The sequence below is a fragment of the Spodoptera frugiperda genome, chromosome 31 (genome assembly GCF_023101765.2).
Source record: "Spodoptera frugiperda isolate SF20-4 chromosome 31, AGI-APGP_CSIRO_Sfru_2.0, whole genome shotgun sequence".
NCBI classification, from domain to species: domain Eukaryota; kingdom Metazoa; phylum Arthropoda; class Insecta; order Lepidoptera; family Noctuidae; genus Spodoptera; species Spodoptera frugiperda.
The window spans coordinates 13,293,922-13,318,912 of record NC_064242.1 but is presented as its reverse complement, the minus strand read 5'-3'; the positions used below and the strand labels follow the sequence as shown (position 1 = coordinate 13,318,912).

The following is a 24,991-nucleotide window of genomic DNA, read 5'->3' as shown; positions in this document are numbered from 1 at the left end:
CAATTTTCTAATTTAATTAGCCGAAAAGATAAACATCACCATAATAAAACAATACTCAGCCATAAAATTAACAAAGTAATAAAACATTCACTTAATTAAAATAATAAGATAGACACAGCCTTCGTTCCCTAGGGAACAATGTGTTATAATAATGTGTAGCGCGTGCTACGGGCTACGGCGCTACGGTGCTACGTTGCTACGGCGTAGGCAGCACGTCCGAATACCACTGGTAATATTTTACCTTTATAGAGTAAGGTAAGCAAATAGTTACGTAGTTAGTAAGTGTATGTTGTAGATGTGAAAATCTACTACAAGGCTTTGAAAGTTTATGTGAAATTACTTCACGAAAAAAATACTTATACCTAAAAATCAGTCTGTGCGTTTAGAAAAAAAGACATTAGGTGAGAAACGTCCTCTGTAACAAAAACCTGTGAATTAAACTATTAAGTATTCATCTGCTAATTAACCTTACAATAATAATCAGACAGGAAAGCGTTATGATAATTGGAACAAGCAGTGACCGCAACAAAACGAGCGCGTCCAGGCCACAGTTACAATAAATGGCTCCGTTATGATAAGCGAATCTCTACACATTGTATACATATGCTAATGTAATTGTATGTAATCACGAACATCTGTCTGCTCTACATGCAGTACATGGAGATACATAATAATATATACTCTACATAAAATATAGAATTTCGTTTTTCCCTGAACATCGTGTTCTGAATGTTTAGTACGTGTAAATGTGTTTCTGATCAACTTGTTTAGTAATCATACTTTTAATGAAACAAAGAGAAAAAATTTGATATTGGTCCAGTTTGTACTAAAAGTGTAAATTGAAGGAAATTAAATTTAAAGATTACTCACATAAGGTACTCTTCACATTGACCATGATGTACACAGTACACAGTTACATCTGTGTGCAAATAAAACCTTCATCCACAATCGATTTCCTAAAAGCTAGCGAAGTGCAGTCGGTGGCCGCCGTGTACCACGTACGAGCACTTGTATAAAGTGCGCCTGGAGAGCGGCAGTACTCTTGCCTGCCCATTGTGACACACATTTACTGATTGCAGATTTGAAAATAATAGATAAGATATCAGGAAGGATAAATAAAACATAGTAAAAAAATCTGTTGTTAATGATTGCCACATTCACATGACTAAATCAATGTTGGGTTGATCCTAAGCTCAACTGACGTAGAGCAAAGTAACAGCGTAGCACTTTCTGATCTATGATCTGTTTAATGTTTTATGTATTCGTATTTTTAATGCATTGTAGTTACTGCACATCTGCAGTCACCATCAGTTCGAAACTTACAAAGACGCAGTATTTCTCATCAATTAACGCTTGGATACTTACTCAGAAACAACAGTTCAAATAACGTATCCACTAGAACACTAGATTTAACTAAAATCCCTGAAAATTACACGTTCGTTCACCTGCAACACAATTGCGTCACGTCACAGTTGCAATGTACCCGCATTAATCCCAAACTGTCCACAAACTTGCGTCCGACACGCATACTGATTGCGGCTTTGTTACACTGCATGTCCACAGGAGTGGCACTACATGTCCACAGGAGTGACACTGTATGTCCACAGGAGTGACACGCTCTGTGACGTCACACTACACACTACATCTCCATCCTTTAGGAAGTTAACCTGTACACATTTATCTTTAGATCTGACCCAGTTTATGCACAGATAACGTCAGAGCTTAGCTAATGGAGATCGTAAAAGGCAAGTCACTTACTGTGGACAGTGACAAAAGGGTTGTGTCTACCAGTGGCCTATATGTTACACCCACGCATTACACAATCTGTATTGTGTCGTGTACTGCGTGGGCTGTTCACTTCATGCTGCTATTATTTAAGTATTTGTCCGTTTGGATTTCCAATTACGATTTGTGTTCATTGTCTCGTAACATCTCGACTTTCTTCATACACTTGTATCTCTACCGTCAGACCACCACCCGGGGCCCATACGAGCTAATGCCTGATCCGGAGCTGCGAACTACCTACCGGGGGTCCAGTGCGAAAAGCAGGAGTAGGAACGGGGTGGTTTTTAGTCAGTAAGAGTGTGACACCCCTCTCACCTCGCCCACGGCGGGAGAAATCATTGGATGATTTTCCCCTCTTAAAAAATGGTGGGATGTTTGTATGATATATTCCAGTTTGTATGACGGTCTGATTTGTGTTTGTGTGAGATAACCCCAGTAGTGATGGGCAAAGATTAATTTAGAGATAAAAATATAAAATAATATTCTTCCACAGTGATGTTAGTCATAATACATCGCATGTATCGGCGAGTCTAGCCAGCGGTGTGGTGCGCAAGGTCAGGGCGCAGCGTGCGGCACATAACGTCTTGATTAAAAACATTACGCGGCGCACTACACGATGCCGCCATAAATATGTACTGCGGGACGTGATCGGCTGGAAAATATCATTCATTTTATGGACGGCCATGCAAATTGGATTGGATTTTAGTAAAGAGTGAAATAATAATATAAATAGCAATAAGTTGAACTTCGAGAACAATGGCGAATTCTAAAGGTGAAAACATTATTGAATAGTGATTGGAATTTCATTTCTTTATGACAATAATTATTAATAAAATAAAATAAAAAATAAACATTTGCTCACGATTTCGTTGTAGCCTAATTCTTAGCTATGGATAATATGAGTCTATGTATTTACAATATGTTATTCGTTTAAAAAACACTTACCTCAGGGCTCAGCATAAGTTTTATTATAAGGACTTTATAAGAATTATAATATGATGTAGTTGACGCCCCTATGCGTGTGTACAGAGACGTGTAGTGTGACTGGCAGCATTAAATACTAATGCGGTAAAATATAAATAACTAGAGAATGCATGCGTCACCGCACTGCAGAGAAGAAAGTGCGGCAAAATGTGCTCAGCTCTCGAGATACAAGCTGTAAACTATTGCAGTTGGGAATATTCTACGAGGGGATAGAAAGAATTATATGGCCGAGACAAACTACTAACTTTCCACTATTCGAAATCAATTACGGCGATTTAAGTGTGGGAGAGCCAATCTTCGGCACGAATGGGCCGGCTCGACCGGAGTGATACCACGGCCTCACAGAAAACCGACGTGAAACAGCGCTTGCGTTGTGTTTCGTTGTGCCAATCTTCGCAATACCCGATTCCCCAACAACCCTTTTCTAACCCCCAAAAAATCGACAACGCACTTGTAACGCCTCTGGTGTTTCGAGTTGCCATGGACGGCGGTGACTGCTTATCATCAGATGATACGCCTGCTCGTGGCGACCTCCATAAAAAAATACCAACCAAACATAAAAGCCTTCATAGGTCGGTACGTATTTAATAACAGACTAAACTTACTTACTTACTTACTTACCTACCTACCGAAACAATCACATTTCCCAAGTATACGTTTAGCGAAGTGGAACGTGTCGTTCAATAAACAAGATAGAAGGATCTAGAATTACCCGGAGCAATTCGCTTCTCGAAAACAAAATAAGATACCGAAGCATTTGGTAAAAGGATGCGCGTTATCAAGTTTAGAGCGGCCCTTCCCCGGGTGCGTCTCGTAAATAAACCGTAGTACGCCATTGAAGGGCACGTATTCCCGGGCTCGTATCTCGCATCTCAGCTCTATTCCCGGCAAATCACGGGAATCACGCCCCGGGCTCTACCTAAAACATTTGACGTTTGAGTATGAAAGAGACAAGGTTACAATGTCACGTATTCCATGTTAACAAAGACATTGTTGTTTTGCCATGCATCAGACTTATTCGAGTAGTCTATCGGCTTCCATAAATTAATAAGATACTCATTGCTAAATAAAAACTGTAAAAGCTACTTACACAAGCGTCTTAGTGCCCGTTTTCACAAACCTCTGCTTAATTTTTAGGGACCTCTAAGCTAATATAGGTGAAATTTATAAGGGACACTTAACAGAAGCCTTAATACAAGTAAGGAGTAAGTTCAGGTGCTAGGTCACGCTAAGTGACTGTTTAGGCGTGATGAATGAAAACATAATTCGCTTAATTTTTTACTACCTTCTTAACTAATCTCCATCATCCCCAATTACCGTGCAAGCATGACACAAAGTATACGAGTAACACCACATTACCGAAGTTCGATCGTCCCGTGAAATTACCTCCTCCTCCCGATACTCCGGCGAGGTAGTGATTAGCACCAACCTCCCGTAATGAGTGCGCGGATGTTGTTATTACGTCACCTAATTATAATTATATCTTCATTAACTTGTTATGGTGGGGAAAAGGTTAAACGGTAAAGGAAAATATCTGGTTGGATTACTGTAATTGTTATTGATTTACTTAAATTGACACATAAATAAAATGTGTCGTGGTAGCTCGGAGATTTAAGACAAGAGAAACGAGCGTTTCTCTTGCACCAAGGTGCGGGTTCAAAACCTACCAACGGTAAGTCTTGTAGCATTGTTTTTTTTTCGAGTTATATGTACTTTCTGAGCATATTTAGACACCACTGACAAATGGTGAAGAAAAACATAGTGTGGAAACCTGTCTAATAAATAAGTTTGAAATCACCAACCCGCATTGAGCAAGCGTGATGATTCATGTTCAAGCCTTCTCCGTGTGAGAATAGGCCTTTGGTCAGCAGTGACCACACCATCAAATAAAACATCGTTATCATTTCATATTATTCTTATATAATACAATTGAAGCCATAAACCAGACACAGTTCCCGTCTCCGTGCTCTACCCCGATAAAATTTCACCTAAGTGAGATGGTAGTAGTGAATTTATATTTTTTGTTACGTTTGTAGATATTTTCCTTTCACCCACGTAAACCGTGTAAATATGGCACAACATAGTTCGCACCTGTTATTTTATTCCGTACTGAAGTATTCCAGTGTAGGCGTACGTAACGGCATCGCCCGCCTGTCGACACCGATTTTGGGTCCATGTACTAAAAGGCAAGCCTGTTACGATTCACTGAGCACATTTTAACATTTTTTTAATGTATTATCGTTTGAGATACCTTAGGTTCTACAGCTGGGCTCTATGAGGTACTATGAAATAATATTTTACTCGCAACTTAATATAAATGCACTGTTGTCGTGGTGGTTGGGTGACCGGCTGCCGCGCTACGTGGCGCGGGCTCGATTCCCGCACGGAACAACTCTTTGTGTGATCTATAAATTGTTATTCCAGATCTAGGCGTCATCATGTGTATGTGAACTTGTATATTTGTTAACGTACCAACGACACAGGAGAAAATTCTAGTGTGCGGCAACGATTTAAAAAAAAGGAATCTACCATCGATTACACAGTGTAAAAGGATTTTTTTTATCTTTCAATTGAGTTCAAAGGAGTCAAGTCGAACAATATTTTTATTTCATAGAAGTGATTTCGTTCGTGGTGCCTTAAAACAAAGAGACGGGACAGTGGTGTACTGCGCCAAACAAAAGAACATCGCACTCGATCTGATAACGATGGCTGTGCGATACTGAGGTCAAAGTGCTTTGTCATTTCAAAGCTGTTCTGTATTTTCTATTATTCTATGCATTCCTAAAACAACAGCATATTTAAATAGATTGAAGGAGTTTGTTTTAAGTCGCCAATAACTCAGTGTAGTACATGTAGGTACTATGTGACGAAACGAATACTAAATTCAAAGGTTTACAAGAAAAAATATTTTATAGACGAAAATAAAGAGGAATAGCGCTTCCCTTCAAGCTTCCTTGTGCGAACTGCAAAAGAATGGAATTCTTTGCCGTAGTCTGTATTTCCTGATGGGTATAACCTGGGCGTCTTCAAGGCCCGAGTGAATAGGTTGCTTATGGGTAGACGTGCTCCGTTGTAGGCCGCATCATCACTTACCACCAGGTGGAATAGTGGCCAAACGTCGACTTATCAAATATATAAAAAAAGAAAGAAAGAAAACAACCAAAGAAAAAAAATAGACTAATTTGACTCCATGACTAGTAATCAGATAAAAAAGATATCTAACATGCAAGACATGCTTAGTATTCCTTATCTAATCAGTGTATTAGTTCACTAACCGTGACGGGTGACTACCCAGCTAAGTCACGCCTGTCACCGCCAGGCATCAAACCCGCTATACATTATAATGTTGTAACCTTTGCAGGCACGACACGGCACGACCAACTATTTGATACCTCGCTCGAAGTTCAGTAACATTATCTATACATTTTAATATAAAAACTCTGTATTTGTCTTCAATTTTATGGCCTCCATAAAGTGTGTGAATTTATAGAAGCATAATGCCTTATACTGAAGTTTAGGGTTGCGTTCAGGATTCTCGTGATGGGGTTAGAGTACCATTGAAATTTTGTGTTTTGAAAAATGTGGTATTTTTATAATAACTACCGTGAGACATAGGTACTAAATTAACTAAAAATCACGGTTTACTCACATATATTAATGGAGAAAAGCTCTACTAGTTTCGAGTTTTCGAGAATTGTATGTGGTAGCAGAAAGACTATGGGCTATTATGGGCAATTTATTACATGGGGCCACGATGGGGCTTATTCTTATCATATAATTATCGCAAAGATGATGATTAGTACATGTGAGTCCCCAATTTTATGGTCTCAATAAAAGTCGTGAATAATTATCAATAGAATCATTGTACCTACCACTCATAGAAATACAACATTTTACCTCACCCAGACCAATCCGAGTTTAACAATAACAATAATATAACAGTCGGCCGCCGTCCACAAGTTTTAATTAATATTCGCTTTGGATTTATTTGATGATCCACCGTCCACCGTGCCCCCCCCCCCGCCCCGCGCGCCGCAGCCGTTGGATTATCTCCACTGCACGAATATTGAACAAGTCCCGAGCAACTCAAATAAAATATTCACTTAAACCAAAAACTTGGCTCTATAAGGAGATTTTTTAAAAAACTCGCTCCAGACGGGATTACCAAGTAAAGCCACGTAAATGTATTGGATTATGTTACGTGATATTGTGTTCTTTTTCATTTTGTGCCTGTTTTTAAGGGTTTTAGGCGTACACTTCTTTTATACACATAATCCTCATGCTTGGCACATTTAATCACTGCTTAAAATTGTCTTATACCTACAATCATAACGTCAATTGTTTTCTTATAAAACAAACTGCGTGTTTAAACTGCGTACTATACAAAAACAATGTAATTATGTTTGTTTGTCACATCGCTGACATATACCGCGGCGGCGAGCGCTGTCCCCCGCCGGTTTATTGCCAAACTTTATATTCATCGATCCGCCCCACCCTGTCCGCCCAGCCTTCGCCCAACACCACTGGAAATTTTAGACTTTTTACTGAAATTATTCGTCAAAGCACATGTGTACATATTTGTTAACTAACTGTAATTGTATTACAAGTATTGTATAACAATGTTTTCTTATAGATTAGGAGGCAAACGAGCATATAGATCACCTGATGGGAAGGGATCAGCGCCGCCCATGAACATTTGCAACACCAGAGGAGTCACAGATGTGTTGCCAGTCTTCTAAAAAGGAATACGCTCTTTTCTTGAAGTTTTGATGTTTAGGAAGAAAAATCTAATAGAACAGCCAACAAATGAACCTACACTTTACCTAATTACTAAACCACTAAGCTATCATGTCCAGTGTCACACCTACATCACTTTTTTGATTCGGTTTTTGGATTCTATGAAAATTCGCACTCTCACACACATAATCAACACATATAGTTGAGTTTTACAAATACAAAATTCTAGGTTTGTTTACACCCATCCAACCGAGCCGGGCTGTGAATCTTCTGGAAGTTTTGTATCAATATACACTATGAGATTGATAGATTTGATTCAAGAGGCTTTCACACAAAATATTTGTTTTGTACGACGAAAACACGAGAATAAACTGTATAAACACCTTCTATACTAGATCACGTATTTTAATCTCCGAGGTATTATAAGTATTGTATAACACCGGCCGGAGATCCTCGCATAATCCCCGATGTCCAGAGCGTCTTCTGTGGGGACTGCTTCGCAGAAGAAAAAGACGGCTTCCTCTCGCTTTGCACCATAGTATGCACCATTTGAACTGATAATTTTAATTAGGCCACAACATGTTATCTGACGCATTCCCAGACTCGGTGCTACTACTAAGACATTTTCCAAAAACTGAAATAAGCCCAGCTTAACTATTATGTAATTTCCATATCTAGCCCATCTAGACAGTATCAGCGAGACTAGCTAACTAGTAAACTGCTTCACCTTACATCGATGGCTCTCACCTCCGATCTGCTCCTTGACCCGGTTCAGCTCGAGGGCTGTGACGTCATCGCCGATATCTCACGTGATGCACTCCACAACCACCTTCGTGGAGAGGAAGATTGCAGCATTAGAGGCTTGTAATGTTGCTTTAATTCAGTAATTATGTTGTGTTTGTGAAAATAAAGAATACATTTTGAGATAGATTAACGTGATATACTCCGTACATTACCTGAAGAGGTGGGAAAAAGGTGAATGACAAGGATTTTATGTCGATGTGTGAAAATTGACTGGTAACTAGAGGCAACTGGTAAAAATTGGGTGTGCTTACATCACAAGTACATAGACAGTTCTGTGGTTAATACACGGCCACACACACACTGATGACTGTTGATGAAGCGAAAGGTGTCTCTGCCTACTCCTATGGGAGACAGGCGTGAGGTTATGTATTTATGTATACTGCCCTAAATGTAATTTCTAACATTCAGTAATCGGTTTCTGTTTTATTACCTACATGTTCTGTAATTGAAACACGAGCTCGATATATTCAGTTATTCAGTTCCAAATTTACATACGTTCGATCACAAAGGACAGTTGCAGCGATCAGATAAACAAACACAACAACACCATTACGGGAACAAAAGATAAACCAATATTAGTACAATGTAAATGTATTCACCCGCGGCACACGTGCCATTGCCTCCCAAACCTATGGTCCGAACCTTTCCGCCATCTTCCCAAGTAGGTGACCGAGAGGGGATAAAATGTGTAAAGCTCCTCATGAAACATACAAACACACACATTTGTCATGTCCCTCCCTCCCTCCCTCCCTCCCTCCGAAAGAAAATGAAACTCCTTTTTTTCCAACGCTGTGTGTTTCTTGTTTATTTTTTTTCATCTGGCGAAATAAATCCGCTTATGAATACTTACAGAGGCGGAGGCGGTATAAGATACAGACGGGGACCGTGCGCACCGACCTTTACATATTTTTTTTTTGTTTGCTTTCTCGATCCTAGGTGTTGGTATCTGATTTATGTTTCACACGTGTATTTTCGCACGTTGCTGTGAAGAGATTGTAGAAATGTTCGAGGTTTCTTTCATCTTATTTTAATACCATATAGATACTAATCGAGTTACAATGGCTTCTACGCCTCAAGTTAAGTCATCAAAACGTATATTGTCGTGATAAAGGCAGGACATTAGCGAAGTGATGTGTGGTGTCCGCAGGGAGATATCGCCGACCCTCCGGTCGGGCACGGGGCGCGGCGTGGTCGGTCGCCGGTCGCTAGTCGTATAAGCTCGTCGGTCACTTAATCATGTCCCAAATCGCGCAACAACAACAATTGTCGCGCTGACCGCTGACCCCTCGTCGTGTTAATTTTTATTTTTCCTCCTTTTGTTACTTTTCGCCAACGAGTTTATTTTCTTTTTTGTGACTTTCGACGATCGCTTTCGGTCGGGAAGTATGATATTATATTTGATATCGTATTTCACGATTGTATCTGCGGAATTTAATTTCATCCTGTTTGTTGACAATTGCTTTTTAGCGGTTCTTTATAAATTGGAATGAGGTTTTGGTATTAGGGAGCAGTCGTTTGTCTCAATTATTAGATTATTAGAAGCGAGCGATTTCCTGATCTAGACCTAGGACTACCTAGCGGGTTTACCGGGTCGCCGGCTTGAAAGGCAAGAGCAGGAACGATGTGGTTTTTAGTCAGTAAGAGTCTGAGACTACCTCTCGACTCGTCCAAGGCGGGAGAAGTCATTTGATGATTTTCCCTCCTGAAAAAAGTATCCTATGATTTTCCTTCGGTGATTTGGCGTTTGACTTTTGTGTAGATAATGTTTAGTTTAGTGTACATAATGTACATACATACTAAATAGCACAAACGAAGAAACTCTTTAAGGGACGTTATTAAATATTAATTCAGAAAAACCCAACCAACATTTCAGTTTCCAAATGATTGGGACAAAGATTTGAAGGTCGAAGGTTTATCAGACATTCCTCCGTCCAGACCCATGTAAATAATTCACAAACAATAAACTGAAATATTTAAACAGAGAAACTGAACATTACATTATGAATACATGAGGGAGTAAGAGGGTCAAGCCTTACTCCAGACTATATCCAGCATCCTTGAGGCACGTAACTTTATATGTCCTGAAAATGTACTGAAAATGCAACCGAAACTAGGTGTAGCATGACTACTGCAAATATAACGCACGAGTGATCACAAGGCGAGGTCTATATACTGGTTTTATTTCTTCAGTAAATATGTTTCTTAACCACAATATATACTCAACATAATACATTTTTTTTTATTTAAAATCATTTTCTCCCTCAAAACTCCTATTTATCCTTAGAACTACCCCTATGTAACTGCAACCAGCTATAATAAAGCCGAAGCCTAATCCTCCCTAAGCTTTAGTTCGCAGTAGCCTACATATAGCAGGTAATGCATAAATGCAGTCGGAGGGAGCTTATCTCCACATACCGAATCGTCCTGTAACACTACCTACATCCACGACTCACCCAGTTCCCACGTCTGTGAGACTATGAACATTGTTAACAAACACACAAACACAGCCATCTTAATTTAACCAAAGCAACTTACTTTAAAACGTGACAACCTACTTTTAGCACAGTTTTATTTTTTCTTGGCACTGGATTTGCTAAGCTTAAGCCAAGGCTGAATTTATTATATGAAGCCCGTATTATATCGCCGCCATACATTGCCTAACCCGTATACTTTATGAGTATCGTAAAATGTGAGTAAGGGATTAATTTAAGATACGTTTTACTATCCCTTGGCACGCTCAAATATTTTTTCACACCACGATATGTTGGCGTTAATGGTAACATGTCATACTGAATCCACAAAACATTTTTTGTTAAAACAACCTATTTCTATAATCTCTCCTTTCTCATTCAAAAATAGTAAATAATACACTATTTACTAAATAAAAATATTTATTGTCAACGTAAAAGAATACATTACAAGCGCGGCGTGTGCCGGAGATCCGTGTCTCGTAAAAGTCTCGTTCGGCCGTATTCCGGGAACATATTCGTTTGCATACATCGGCATCGAGCGCTAGTGATAAATGTGGAAGGTCGCAGTTGTACGTAACTGTCGACCTAATGTTTATGTGTAAAGGACACTTTTATGCGCCACAAAACTCACGATAATGCGCGTCCGCCGTCGTAAACGTGGTCCTACCAGCCGCGGGACTATTACTGTTATTTTGATGGCACCAACTTTATTCCGACGGTTTTATTTTAAAATGTAAGCGAATTGCGTTGTTTATTCTTTAGTTACGTCGCTCTTGAAGTTTACTACTTTATTTATCCTTTCTTGTATATTACAAGAGTACACATTTCTACATTCTATTTGCTTTGCTGAAATGGAATTCGTTTCATTTATTGTAGTTGTAACAAGACGATGTTTGTAAAACTACATGTGAAATGTAGTGTAGTAACTCATCCAGATAAAAATCTAGTAGCTAGATGAAAAATCCACTCAAATGTTTGTCTCATTTTCTATCTTACTAAAGCAAGCCTAAAACTTAATTTGACATTTACTAAAACGCGGTTCGGAAGAGACGAATCGTTTCTCGTTTCCGAAGTGTTCATCTGAAGTGTTACGCGTTTTTGTAAAGAGGCTTCCAGGGGGAAAATTAGCTGGAAAATAAGGAGGTCTGAGTGTACGTGGCGAGACTGCCGAGCGGAGGAAGACAAAGTGCGTTGGCATCTACCTCCCGGAGCCACGGCCGGTAACAAAGGGCGCCGCACTCCCGCCACTCCCCCAGTTGAGGTTTACTCGCAGTTTGCACAAAATTACGTCACACGCTTTACTTCTTCTGTTTAACACTCAGGTATGGTATGTATTCACATGTTTTCATCTAACTGCTTCTTTGGTCGAATAGTTATGTAAAGGTTCTCAATTCTCGGATGAAACATATTTTAAAGCATTTCCAATTTTCAAAAATGCTCAGTGTATGAGAATATCCATCTCATTAATCTCCATCTGTTTCAATAGGATTCAAAAACATAACTAATGAAAACTTTATGTTAAATATGTGCACCTCTGCAAACCCTTTCATGATTCTAAAAGGTATAATGTTTATTTATATATTCTGTTGTCATATAAAGCAAGCAGGTAAGTTTAGTAGGTACGTGCTGAACAAACATCCAGGCTATGCGAGGTTAGACGGCGGGCGATGTGTGTGTGTGTGTGTGTGTGTGTGTGTGTGTGTGTGTGTGTGCTGAAATCTTAAATGTCACGCGTTACAATTTACACAGGCGAGGTATTTGAAAGTTATGCTACAAGGCTTTACGTAACAGTGTTGTGTATGCACGCGAATACAGATTGAATAAAGCCCTGACAATACCGCCTTATACATTTTAAACGTCGGAATATGTTATGTGTGTGTTCTAGAGTGGCATGGCGGTGTGGTATTTTTGCATGCATTTTACATAGCATTACGTCTGTGATTTTGTAAAGGGATACTGTGATATTTTTATCTTTTGTGAATTGGGCGTAATATAAGTATTAACTTATACTGTACTCTGGATACCGTTGGTAGTTTTAGAATTCGAATACTAAAAATGTTGTATTAGATATACAAAACGTAGTTATATAAAGTTGGTAAGTTATAAATCTTGGTATAGAACTTTATATAACTACGTAGATATCTAGCCTATATACACACAATTACGTTTACGAAGCCATGTTTGTCTTCTCAAATATTTCTTTGCTTCAACTAATGAGTGCGCAACTAATTCGTCCAGCAACTACATACAAATTGAAAACAAACAGTAGAACGTTCGTTTGCTCAGACTTCAGTCTAGTCTCAGTAGTTAACAAGGTAACGATTCTCAAACGAAAAAGAAATCCTTTGACTTTATTTAACTTACAGCTCGAACTTTTACCTAAACTAAGTCGACGGTACTGGGAGGCTAGAATATTAGAGAAGTCGGCCACACGTGTAAGTAAGCACACACACATTAAGTAAGTCCAACAAAAACAAAGATTGGCCCTCAGTACCAGGGCTCACGTCGGACCCGAAGTATTAAGACATAACCGCAATCCCCCCCCCCCACACGGCGGCAATCCACCGGCGATAAGTGCGGCCTAATGTGCCGACTTCCCGAACACGGGACGCGGCTCCGGACTGCGGGATGCGGGATGCGGGACTAATCCCCCGGGATCCGCGCAATCGCTTATCGACAAATCGACGGCTTGAGCTTCTTTTCCGAAGGAGATTGAAAAATTTGTACGTGATTTATGACTGAGCTTGTATTTAAATGGCTAAAAGTCTATTTGATCTGGAAATATTTATGCTAACGTTCTCGCATTTTATTCTATCGCACCTGAAATACTATTACTAGTGTTATTTATTGCTGCAACTGAGCAAACCGCCCGCCGCACGCCTCTATTCGTAATACTAAATAAAAGGAAAGCTATTACCGTACCCCGATTTATGACACCCAAACAACCATTAATAACAGTTATAAATACCATTACAACGAATACTTAATTAATTAGGGCTTTAGTAACATAACGCGACCAATAATGTAATCGATCGTTAAGCGGCGTCACAGTTCGTGACGGCGGGCACCGTGCGAGGGGGGGCGGCGGCCCCATCCCCTGCAGGAAGACCAAAGCCATCATCTGCATAGCGGATGAGGCCGAAAGCCGCCCGCGCTGCCTCGAGCGCGCGCGGCTAATGAGATCACCACAGTTCGACGATCTCGTCTGAGTACCGTGACGGAGTCCATAGTGTAAAAGCTCAACCGTCTTACCGAGCAGTGCTGTATATGCTAATTTAGACAATATTTACATTGTAATAAGATCGCAAGTGCCAAGTTTAGGGGAAAGAAGAAATTATTCAGACTTCATTTGGACATAAGTACCATTACGACTGGTGTTATTATCTTTATAGCTGGGATTTAACGTCCTTGTAAATCTAGGTTTAGTAAATTATCATACTAGAGGACGTTACATACTGTACTATTGTACGATAAGCTATATATGTATATATTCGGGAACATAACTATTGTGAAATGGATATACCATGTAAATGAAGTTAATTCTATTCTAGGCACAGATGAACATGAAGTGTGGTATTGTGTGATGTCTCTACCACTACTTGTACAACTCTCATACACCTATGTTACAATTATAAGTTGAGAAATAACTTTAACTACTTATTTTCACATTTTAGAAAATTTTATATAACTAAACTCTATGATAAGTCGTATCTAGCGAGCTCTACATAAGGCCATACCTAGTACTATATTAATAGTTTTAAGCAAGTATTTTCCTGTACTTCTGTGCAACAACATCTCAGTACAGTACGTAGAACGGAGAGTGAGTAAACATCAATAAAGCGGCGTGCACACAAGGTCAGCAAACACGTCGTTTATTGGAACACAGTACAATACAAATCAGTTTATACGAAGGACCCACGCGGTAGGAAATGTAATTATTGTTCAACTACTACCAGTCTTTACTTCTTTTTATAAGGTCTTCAACACATTGGTGTTTCCTCTGGTATTGCAGGTGTCTATTTGCGCGGTGCTGATCATTAACCATCCCTGTACCCTTAGTATAAGTTTGCTTTAAGTTTAAAGTAATCGAAACGAGAACGCGTTTGGCGCTCTGATTAGCTGACTCGAGTAAGCCATCCAATTAGAAGTACTGATGTCAAAAAAATACCTTTTACCAGTTGTGCTGTAAGTCCCATTGTACTAAAGAACGAGTATTTCGTCAAAGGAACGCAGATCCGGACTCCTGTAAGAATGTCATTACCGAAAATCCTAATTTACATGAACTGGGAATTGGACCAATTATCCAAGCACATTGGTAACCTACGACCTCAATGGTCAGTTAGTCATTTCATTGAGACGCAAATGGGCATTAGAACGTAAAGCGGTACAGTTATAGAATTACTAGCAGTATTGTTCTGGTGCGGTCCGTCGAGACAAGTCCAGTGTGTCCGCGACTAACTCGACTAAGTGGACGAAATGTACTGCTAATACAATACTCCATGTATTATGTATGTATGTATGTATGTGTGTATGTAGTGACGTGTTTACATGGAGATTAATTGTATCGCGCCGTGATTCTGTTAACACGTTGTTTATTACTCTTTGATTGCCATTTACTCAGTAATCACGTGAAGAAGGTTATGTTGTGTTTGGTACTTGATACATACTCTTCTGGGAAGAGCTCTTATATTCAGATACGTATATTTACTTTTTTTTCTAGGAAACCAAGGATCATTGGAACTATACAAATAGTTAGTAGTTGTATGAATCGTAGTAGTAGTAGTACTACTACTACTACTATTATACAACTTTAGGTAACGTGAAGTAAGAAAAGCCAAGTAATAGCTCAATAGCCATAACACTCAAAAGAGCTGATTCAGTAAAAGATACCTTAATAATATTCCGCTCAATCCACACCTTAAAGCGAAACAGCTGCTACTGGTGGAGCGGAAGCTTTTTGATCCCACTTACAATTGCTACGTCAAACGGAAACGCTTGCCACCTCAAAGCACCATTTAAGTAATTATCAAGTTCCTGCAGTTCCGGCTATATGGGCCATTGTGTACACGGCCCATAAAATAATGACTCAACCAACAATACCTAATTTCGTATTCGTAGCCCGTTTTATATTCCCGTCTACAATATCGTAGACGTGCTACGATTCGCTACGAGGCCGCTACGAGCGCTACGAATTTATGCTACGCCAATACGTTGTATTATTGCTTGTAAATAAATTCGATGCAGACATTTGGAATGGTGTGTGTGTATGTTTATACGTTTAGTGTATCGTTTAATGTTGAATGTTAAGTGATATTAGTTCAGCTCTATGTATATTAAACATTTCACTACGCTACTACGCTCTGACGTAATATTTCAAAGCATTATATTCTAGAACTTTCTTTTATAATTTGTTTAAGTATACAGTATAGTATGTAGTTTTATTCAGATTCAAATAAAAGGCACAGCATAAGTAAACCCATCATTTACTCAACAATATTTCAAACACAAATCCAACCAACGCTGTCTGAAATCAATAAATATCAATTATTATAGTAGTAGCTACAATATATTGTATGTAATTTGTATAAAAGCAGTATGATCATACATCACCGTCACTTACATGAATGCCAACACACGGAATGATGTCCTGAAACATAATATATCATTTTCACAGAAATAGACTCACCTTCAACTCTATATTTCAGTACCTATAGTAAACATGACTGTTTATATGTATGTATGTCACTGGCGACGTTTTATTACATTAATGATATTAAGTTTTGAGTTCTACTTCGTAATAATGAATGTTTTAGACGATCAATTCGTTAGGGTTACGTCCTGTGTTGGTAAATTAAATAATATTAGAATATTAAGTTAAGGGTATTGGGTAAGATTTGATTTTATTACTTTTTCAATTTTAAATCACACTTATAAATAAATGTTAAAGTTAAGATGTTTGGATCTTTAGATGTTTGTCCGTCAATAACGCTACAACTACAGAACGGATTTTGATGAAATTTGATATACAGACTTGGGTGATAGGATAGTAAACTTTTTATCCCACGGGTTGAAGCCGGTGGTCGAAGCTAGTTTGATACACGAATTGTGGGCTGGCTTGTGGCAAAATCTAATACCTTATAGTATTTAAACTCCAAAACTATCATAAAATTAGTCAGCTACGAACTTTTTTTACATGACTTTGGTGATTAGAAATCGTTTGATTAGTACAAACCAACAATAGCCATAACAAAGTAAATAAAAATAAACACAGCTACTAGCTCGATACCTGGCTATACGTTTTCATTATAAGTCGACGTAATTAATTACCTCGGGGGATTTGCAAAGCAGCTATAAATATGCCGCCACTCGCCGCGCCCTCTACCGACATAGAAGAACGCAAAAATTAAAAACGTTTCTACAGAAATGACAGGCACGAGCATTGCACTTAGGAATATAAATTGTGCACGTTCCCTAGAGGGGGGCGCCGTCAGGTACCGGCAGATGTATACACATGTTGGTAGGGGAGTTTATCATCATCTCTCATGATGCGACGTACAGAGTAGATGAGTAGTAGTTTTGGTTAAAAATGTAGTATTATGTTGGTACTTTCCAATTGTCGGTGATTATTGTTTTTTTACGTTTTTGTCCCACACTAGAATTTTCTTAGTCGTATGTGTCGGGGGTGCGTTAACAAACATACCCACGACACCCAAACCCAAAACGACTATTTAAAGTTGCTCCGTGCGGGAATCAAACCCGCTACATGCTACGCAGTAGCCGGTTGCCCGGCCACCGCGTCGTGCAGTCAATCTTATAATATTACCATAACTTAGAGAATCAGAAATAGAGAGAACTTGTACGATTATAAAAAAAAACACTATGGAAGAGTAGTGGCAACGCGGCTTTGTAAGCACAATTTATTCACAGCATTCAATGTAATAAGAATAATGAAATCTCTTTAGTCCTTAAACATCATCAATTCGACAGCGCTCAACCAAAACTATCTTTGCCTACAACATAATTAATTTAATACTCAAATACGAAGCTATGTACAACGTTACGTGTACAACACTACACACGGGCAATCAGTGCCGTGTGCCCCGCGTTGTGTACACAGCTTGAATAATGAATCACTCCGTGTCAGTGTGTCACGCTCGCGACAAACACGTTTTTACTCTGATTTGTATCACGGTGCTGTAACAACGCGATCTGTCTTCTCGCTGCTTATTATGATGAAATATTACATAACATAGCATTATGTAGGTGTTACCATTTCTGAAATTGTATAAAAAGGTAGTCTTACTTAATATGCCCATTTTTGCCAGTTATGTTTGTCTGATGTTCAAGCTTAATAATAATTCCAAGCTGTGTGTTCGTTCCGAGATTTAAAAAAATCTATAATGTGTATTTTACTCAGCAGTCGCACACAAATATCTAACCTAACAACCAAGGATGTACAATAATAAAGATGCGCCATAAGTAAAACATTATTACTATGTAATACAGTGAAAATCACAGACAACTGACGTGGAACAACGCTTGCGTTGTGTTTGTTTGTGCCGGCAACCCACTTGTAACGCCTCTGGTGTTTCAGATGTCCGTAGGTGGCGGCGATTGCTAACCATCAGGTGATACGACTTTTTGTTACCGGCTTATACCATAAAAAAAGAAGACAATATATTATTACCTACCTAAAGGGTCACGCAGAAACTGCTCCGATACAGGTTTCCTAAGGTTTACAATAATGATCAGAACTAACAATATAATAGAAGGCCAGTCGAGCTATCTAACACAATTTGCGTAACAAACTATCTCGAGAGAATTGCCAATTCGGCGATATCGTCCTCTCATTTCAATTCACAAGGGAATAAAATAAACTCACCAAGTTCAAGGGATACAACTCCCCTTTACATAAAATAGTAAATAATTATTGACGACAAATCGATCATATTTCATTAGGCATATACATATGTTAGTCTTTATAGATATTAAAGATTATATGTTAGTCTTTAACTAGAATGTAAGGTTGCTTTTTGACCAGAGATGTGCCCTGCAGCTATTCTACGAAGATGTAATAGCTAAATACTAAGCTATGTGCTGTGCGAGTAAGATGCGCAGCTCGAATATACGATGTATCGATAGTAGAGAAGCCAACCATAGCACACATCCATTGCATGCATCTTTCCATATAAAAAACATAGCTTAGCTGAGTCCTATGAGCTACATAGCTTAGCTGAGCTATATGGTAATAGTAATATTTAAAACCAATTCATACTTTTAGAGCATACAATATAAATAAATAAAACGTCTTTCTCTTTACTTATAAATCTCTGTTATACAATAATTACGATTCAATACCTAGTTAGCTCGTAGTGTATCGGGTATGTGTCACCGCGTCGCGTCGCGTTGCATGCTCACTGCGATGTAAATGAGCTGGTACCCTGGTACCGCGTGATTGATGGCCACCACTCCTGTCCCTTGTTCACAGATTTATCAAAACACAAACAAATGTAACAAGAACATTTTTAAAGGAAATATATCGTAGGGACCAACTTCCGAAGATTCCACTTTATTTCACGGAGACAGAAATATCGGTCTCATAAATATTCGGTTCGGTTCTAAAAATGTGACTTTATTAGTTTCAATAAAGTATGCAGACGGAATTTTATTTTAATAAAATTACAAACTTCCAATTTTATGTCTCTATCGGTTTATTGATGCTCGAAATGGAAACATTTCTTTCTTGAAAAATTTCTTAAACCACAAGTTTAAATAACTTTGTTTAACATTTGTTCCTCACCACTACAATAGTCATTGTATGGCCTATCAAGTTTATCACCCAAATAACAGCAAGCACGGCCAAACTCTCTCTTATTACAAAGTGCAGGGTAAATATCTAATGCGGGCACATTTCCCGGGGGACGACGACAATCGCGGACCATCGCGCAAATCCCGGAAACCGGGATCAAGGAACGTCCCTTTTTAGGCCGAGCAAACTCCAGTCATTGTGTGCGTAGTAACTTTATACATGTGAGTCGTGAGTATGTCGTGTACAGAGTGTGTGTGTGTGTGTGTGTGCGAGCTTCGATCCTTCGCGTCTCAAGGGAATAGCAAAATTCCAGCGATAGTGAGTCGTATGTCACGTTTTTGGTATTATAAGTTCGTTGGGGAAATATTAACAAATACCTAATGTAATTGGAGCAAAGGACAATTATGGAATACATAACATTGTTTTTGTATTCAGTTTTACTTCCTGGTAGAGTAACGCCTAGTTATTTACATAGTATTTTTGTGCCACTGGTATCGTTCGTTTCAGTATATTTTATACAATTTGAAACTAACCTCAAACCATTATAGGACAAAATATTTGTAAAGCTGAAATTCCTAGCCCTGGCTTCTTGCCTCCCCAATATTTAAACAAAGACCGCCACTGCCAACAGATACGAGCTCGAGATAAAGCCAAAGTTTGTCAAAGTCCCGCCTCTTTCACTTTTCTTTCCCGCAAATCATTTCTGTTGGCGGAGTGATGCCGTGACGACGAGCATAAACGCTCGCTCAATAAACACGCGAGTTCCGTGCAAACCCCGCACTAACCCCGCTCCGCTTGTTACAGCCCCACCGCGGCGCAGTATTCGAGAAAACATTACACAGTTATACCTCCACTTAGATTTTATGAACGTCGATTCTCCCTTATTTAGGAAGCAAGATATAAATTCCTTGTACACGGTAAACAACGCTGTTGTTTTGCTCGTTCGTGCTTTAATATTAAATGGCAGATATCGCGGAGCTGAAATGCGGACCTCGTAAATTGTGTACATGCAAACAATCGCGCGATGACGTCAACTCTTTCTAAATAACTGCTGACGCCCGCCATTACACAGTCGAATATATTGTATCTCAATACTGTATGGGAAATGAGACAAACGACACAGATGCACCTGCATTCTTACTTTTGTACAGAATGATAACATTCCCTACGTAATTTTGTTATGAAAAGTTTACGTAACCATTAATACTACTTTACATTCTATTACTTATATTGATATCAATAGATTTCGAATAGAAAAACCACTATTATTTTCTCACAGAGCAATGGAACCTTATTTCTCAGTACTTCAATAGAGCTACTCATTGATTAAACAATGAGTTACAAATTATATTCCTTATGCAATGGAAAAAGAATAAAACATTATTCAAAGTAGAACTCGCTACATTGTAGATTGAAACATTTACCAGCGTATCACTTCATTCCGTTTTAAATCGAATGTCATTCAGCGGTAATGCGCGTGAATAATACATCAATATGCAGCGCAGGTGGCTCGCCCGCTAATTGGAAATCAATTGAAAAATCCAGCAGTCGGCAGGCCGGGCTCGCGTGACCGCCGCGCACCCAACTAATTCCACTAAACATGCGACAAAGCTAACACCCTGTACCTCGCTGGATTATTTTAATGAGCGACCACAATGCTTTCACTATTTATATTGTGTACTTATTCCGCAGCACCGGAGACTGCCACTCAGCGCTTTAAGTTTTATTACTTCGGAAGTATAACTGATTCTAATGGAATTTGTAACTAAGAAAACCTCTGGGGGATTAGCCTGGCTTCCTCGAAGATTATACCCGCTCGCTGTTGTAGTTTATTAAAGGGAAAATGGAGAGAAAATATGCAAGAAACGTGAATCTTAATAAGGTGTAGCGGGTACCTGTTTGTAAATTCGTTCATAATTCAGACTCACTATTGTACCTACCTCGTAAGCGATGTAGCCTAGATTCCGTCAGCCATGGCGGCTATGTACTGTATCTCATTATTGTGTACCGCATAAAACATTCGCACCGTTATGAAAATCAGTAGGTTTTTGTGAAAACAACTAAACAATGCTGGCTAAAAGTAGTCAGTGGTAACAGTAGATAGGTAATTCGTATTGAAATTGGTTGGTGGTAGAGTTTATTGGCTTTGAAATGGTTGTGCAGTTCACAAAGAGAATGACAAATGCCGTGTACTGAGGGAGTGACGTCACTGCCGCGGTCGCGTGCAGCGCGCGGTCTCAGCGGTCTCGGGGCCCAACAATTACAATTTGTACTCATCTAAAAGGCACGCAATACAAAACTTTGGCTCCACAAAAGGAAAACATATCTCATTTGTTTTTACAGAATTTTACCAAAAGCTTCTTTTGAATGTTGTTTTCTTAGATTCGTTTTGTGGAAGTTTTTGTATTCGCCTCTTTATCGTCGAGTGTAGAGACTGTAGGGCATTTTTGTTGAATACAATTTCAGGCTTATGTATATTCATATTTATAACATGGAAAGAAAAATTGAATTTTATAAACATTTAGCATAAAGTACCTAGCCTATAAATATCCGGAGCTGCGGACTACCTAGCGGGTTTATCGGGGCTTCGACTCCAAAAGCAGGACTATTAACGGGGTGGTTTTTAGTCAGGAAGAGTCTGACACTCTCTCTCGCCTCGCCCATTTCCGTCCCTTAAAAAAAGCCCATAAATATAATACGTATTTGTAAAGCACAAATTAATAATAACGTACTATTTTTACTTGACCAGTTATTCTGTCTATTACTTGTAAAAAATAATAAAATTACGACCAAAGTAAAATTAGTAGTACACAGATTATTAAATTAGTATATTCAGTTTGTCAAGTCTCTAATAATGTGGAAAGTGACGTAACGTCGTACATTACTAGTCAGTACCAGCATTAGCCAGTAAGTGTGTGTGTGTGTGTGTGTGTGCTGAGTCATACAAGCGACTCTTTTAATAACAATAACAGTTTTATTTGTTTATTAAAACGGTCCTGTTGGCTCCAATATTATCCTTATATCTAGGTGTACGACATTTCCATTTTAAATCCCACCTCTTGTTACTTCATCCCAAAGAAAATATGAAAAATTAACTGATAAAAGCTTTTATCATATTACGGCTGTTACTCAGCATCGAAAGGAAAACTTTGTAGCATTTAATGAATATTTTTACATACTGTTACGACTTCAAAGGAAACTCTTATTTCTAACAAAAGTACTTTATTCCACGGTGACACAGTAATTCGCTTTGTGTCGAGAGTCATTAAGCGATGCTAATAACAGCATCCATCATGATAGGCCGCCATGATGCGCAATATACACGACTCATACAAATATGATAAGTTTATCGAGCTCTCGTCACTACACCGAGTACACACACACGCACGGTGTATGTGAAGTCCGGGGTCGCAGTTCACTCCGTTTTATTTTACGAGCGAGCACATCCGAAAAAGAAATGAAGCAATTATTACTACGCGCCCATCCATTCAGCCGTAAAGATGTACAACGCTCGTCCGCTACCGATAAATCAATAATTTGCCGAGGAAAGGCAGCTATGGACTTCGCTCAAAAGGAAAAATTGCAATGAAAATTGTAGTGAGTGGTAGGAGAGGCAGGCGCCGCACGTGGTTCGGCAACACGATCGATACTACGACAACTGTTGCGCTAATCTGCCGTCTCTTTCCTGCGTAGTGGAAAAGCAGTCGGAAAATGAGAAGGAGCGAAGGACTTCAGAACAAGCTCATAGCGCAAAACTCACGCACCATATCACCCATCTCACGTGCTCGCCGGTTTATGGCACATGTGTGAGCGAGAAGGAAGATGCGGCATCGCATGCTCCTAAAACGTCACAAAGGAGGTCGCCCGATGAATAACAATGCGGACTGCGGAATGATGTCCTTATAGAGGAGCGGCCACCTCGCCGTGCCGTGCGGCCCGTGCGCCCCGTGCGCCGGCCGCGCCACGCCGCGCGCTCACTAAACGGTCCGTTTCCGATAGCGTCGCCGGTTATTAATAATGCTCCATTCTATCGGCTCTGCTGCGGCCGATGGAAATATATTTACAAACTTACAGCGCGCTGTGTGTCCTTGATTTACTGGACAATTTACTTAAACGGAGTTCCGAACAGATATTGATTTTGATAACGCTAACTTTTAAGTAGGTTGTAAGAGTTAATTTAGTGTAATTCTACGCTAATAGGAAGAGAAAGTAAAAGGCAAATTGAGTTATTGCCTTTGTAAGTTACTCGTATAATGCTTACTTTTAGAACTTCTATTAGGAGCCGTTCAAATATTACGTAAGCAGATTTATTACAATTATTTACCCCCCAATCCCCCTTGTCAGCAAAAGTAAGCATAGCTTTAACTCCCTCCCCCCATGCTTACGTAAACATTTGTCAATTAATGTATTGTTTTTTTAATTTTATAATGTTATAATTATAATTTGAAAAATAAGAAAATAGATTTAGGATAGAGATTATATTTTACTGAAACGGTATTCAACATAGAGTAAAGGACAAAAATATTATATCTTACTAACATAACAAACTTATTTTAAATTTTTGGTACATATATTAAATTCAAATTAACAGTCTTCAGTCCATGAAACCCGAATCCATGATTCTAAGTTTTCGATGACATTGGATTGCTTCGATTGCTGCTCAGTGTTGTGAGTCTGCTCGCTTTCATCCGATTTTGGAATGTCTACGTCATTCTCATCGAGCCATTCAACATCATGGTGCTCTAAATTTTGAATAATGCACATCAGTTCATTAGCACGACGAGCAGCGACTCTTACAGGTCTAACTTTCCTATCAGTGTGCGTGTTTACTTTCTTATGGATCTTTTCGATGTGACGATTTAGTGACTTGACGGAAGCATGATAAAGACCACACGTTTTGCATGTTCGACTTGATAGCCTCAATTGTACCGTCGGACAAAAATAATCGTATGGCATTTGCAGGAAATCTTTGAGTGAAGCACTTAAGCGTAGAGCTAAATTGACTGGAAGATTAAGAAATTGCCCTCCTTCATCTAAAACCAAGTCATCAACTGTTTGTTTTACTTTTACAGGTGGTGGAAGAAACCTGTTGTCTAGTAATCTAAATAGTCCACTTCTTGGACGACAGCATTCTGTATTTCTACATTTTACAATTTGGAGCAAGTATTGGCTTTCACGCACATGTTCTGAATACCATTTAATGTCTGGAAAATCAGGAAGATCTTGTTCACCTGCCCCAACATATTTTGCATTAACATTATAGCCATCAATTTCCATTGAACTCCATACTTCAGCTAATACTTTTCCTGCAAATTCGAAATTAGATCTTTCTAAATGTTCATCAATTGTAACGCCACGTTCATCCAAATGAGACCCAAAATGGTCATGAGGCAATATTAAA

The 24,991-nt window shown here is 39.0% G+C and overlaps 1 protein-coding gene across 1 annotated transcript in view; it reads left to right on the top strand.

The window, feature by feature from the left end:
• The window catches only part of LOC126912873 (uncharacterized), a 43,904-nt gene extending 20,439 nt beyond the window's left edge, over positions 1-23,465 (top strand). The window contains exon 3 of the mRNA XM_050707195.1: positions 23,284-23,465. Coding sequence (XP_050563152.1) covers positions 23,284-23,465 — 182 coding nt within the window. The remainder of the gene's footprint in view (positions 1-23,283) is intronic.
• The last annotated feature ends 1,526 nt before the right edge of the window (positions 23,466-24,991 follow it).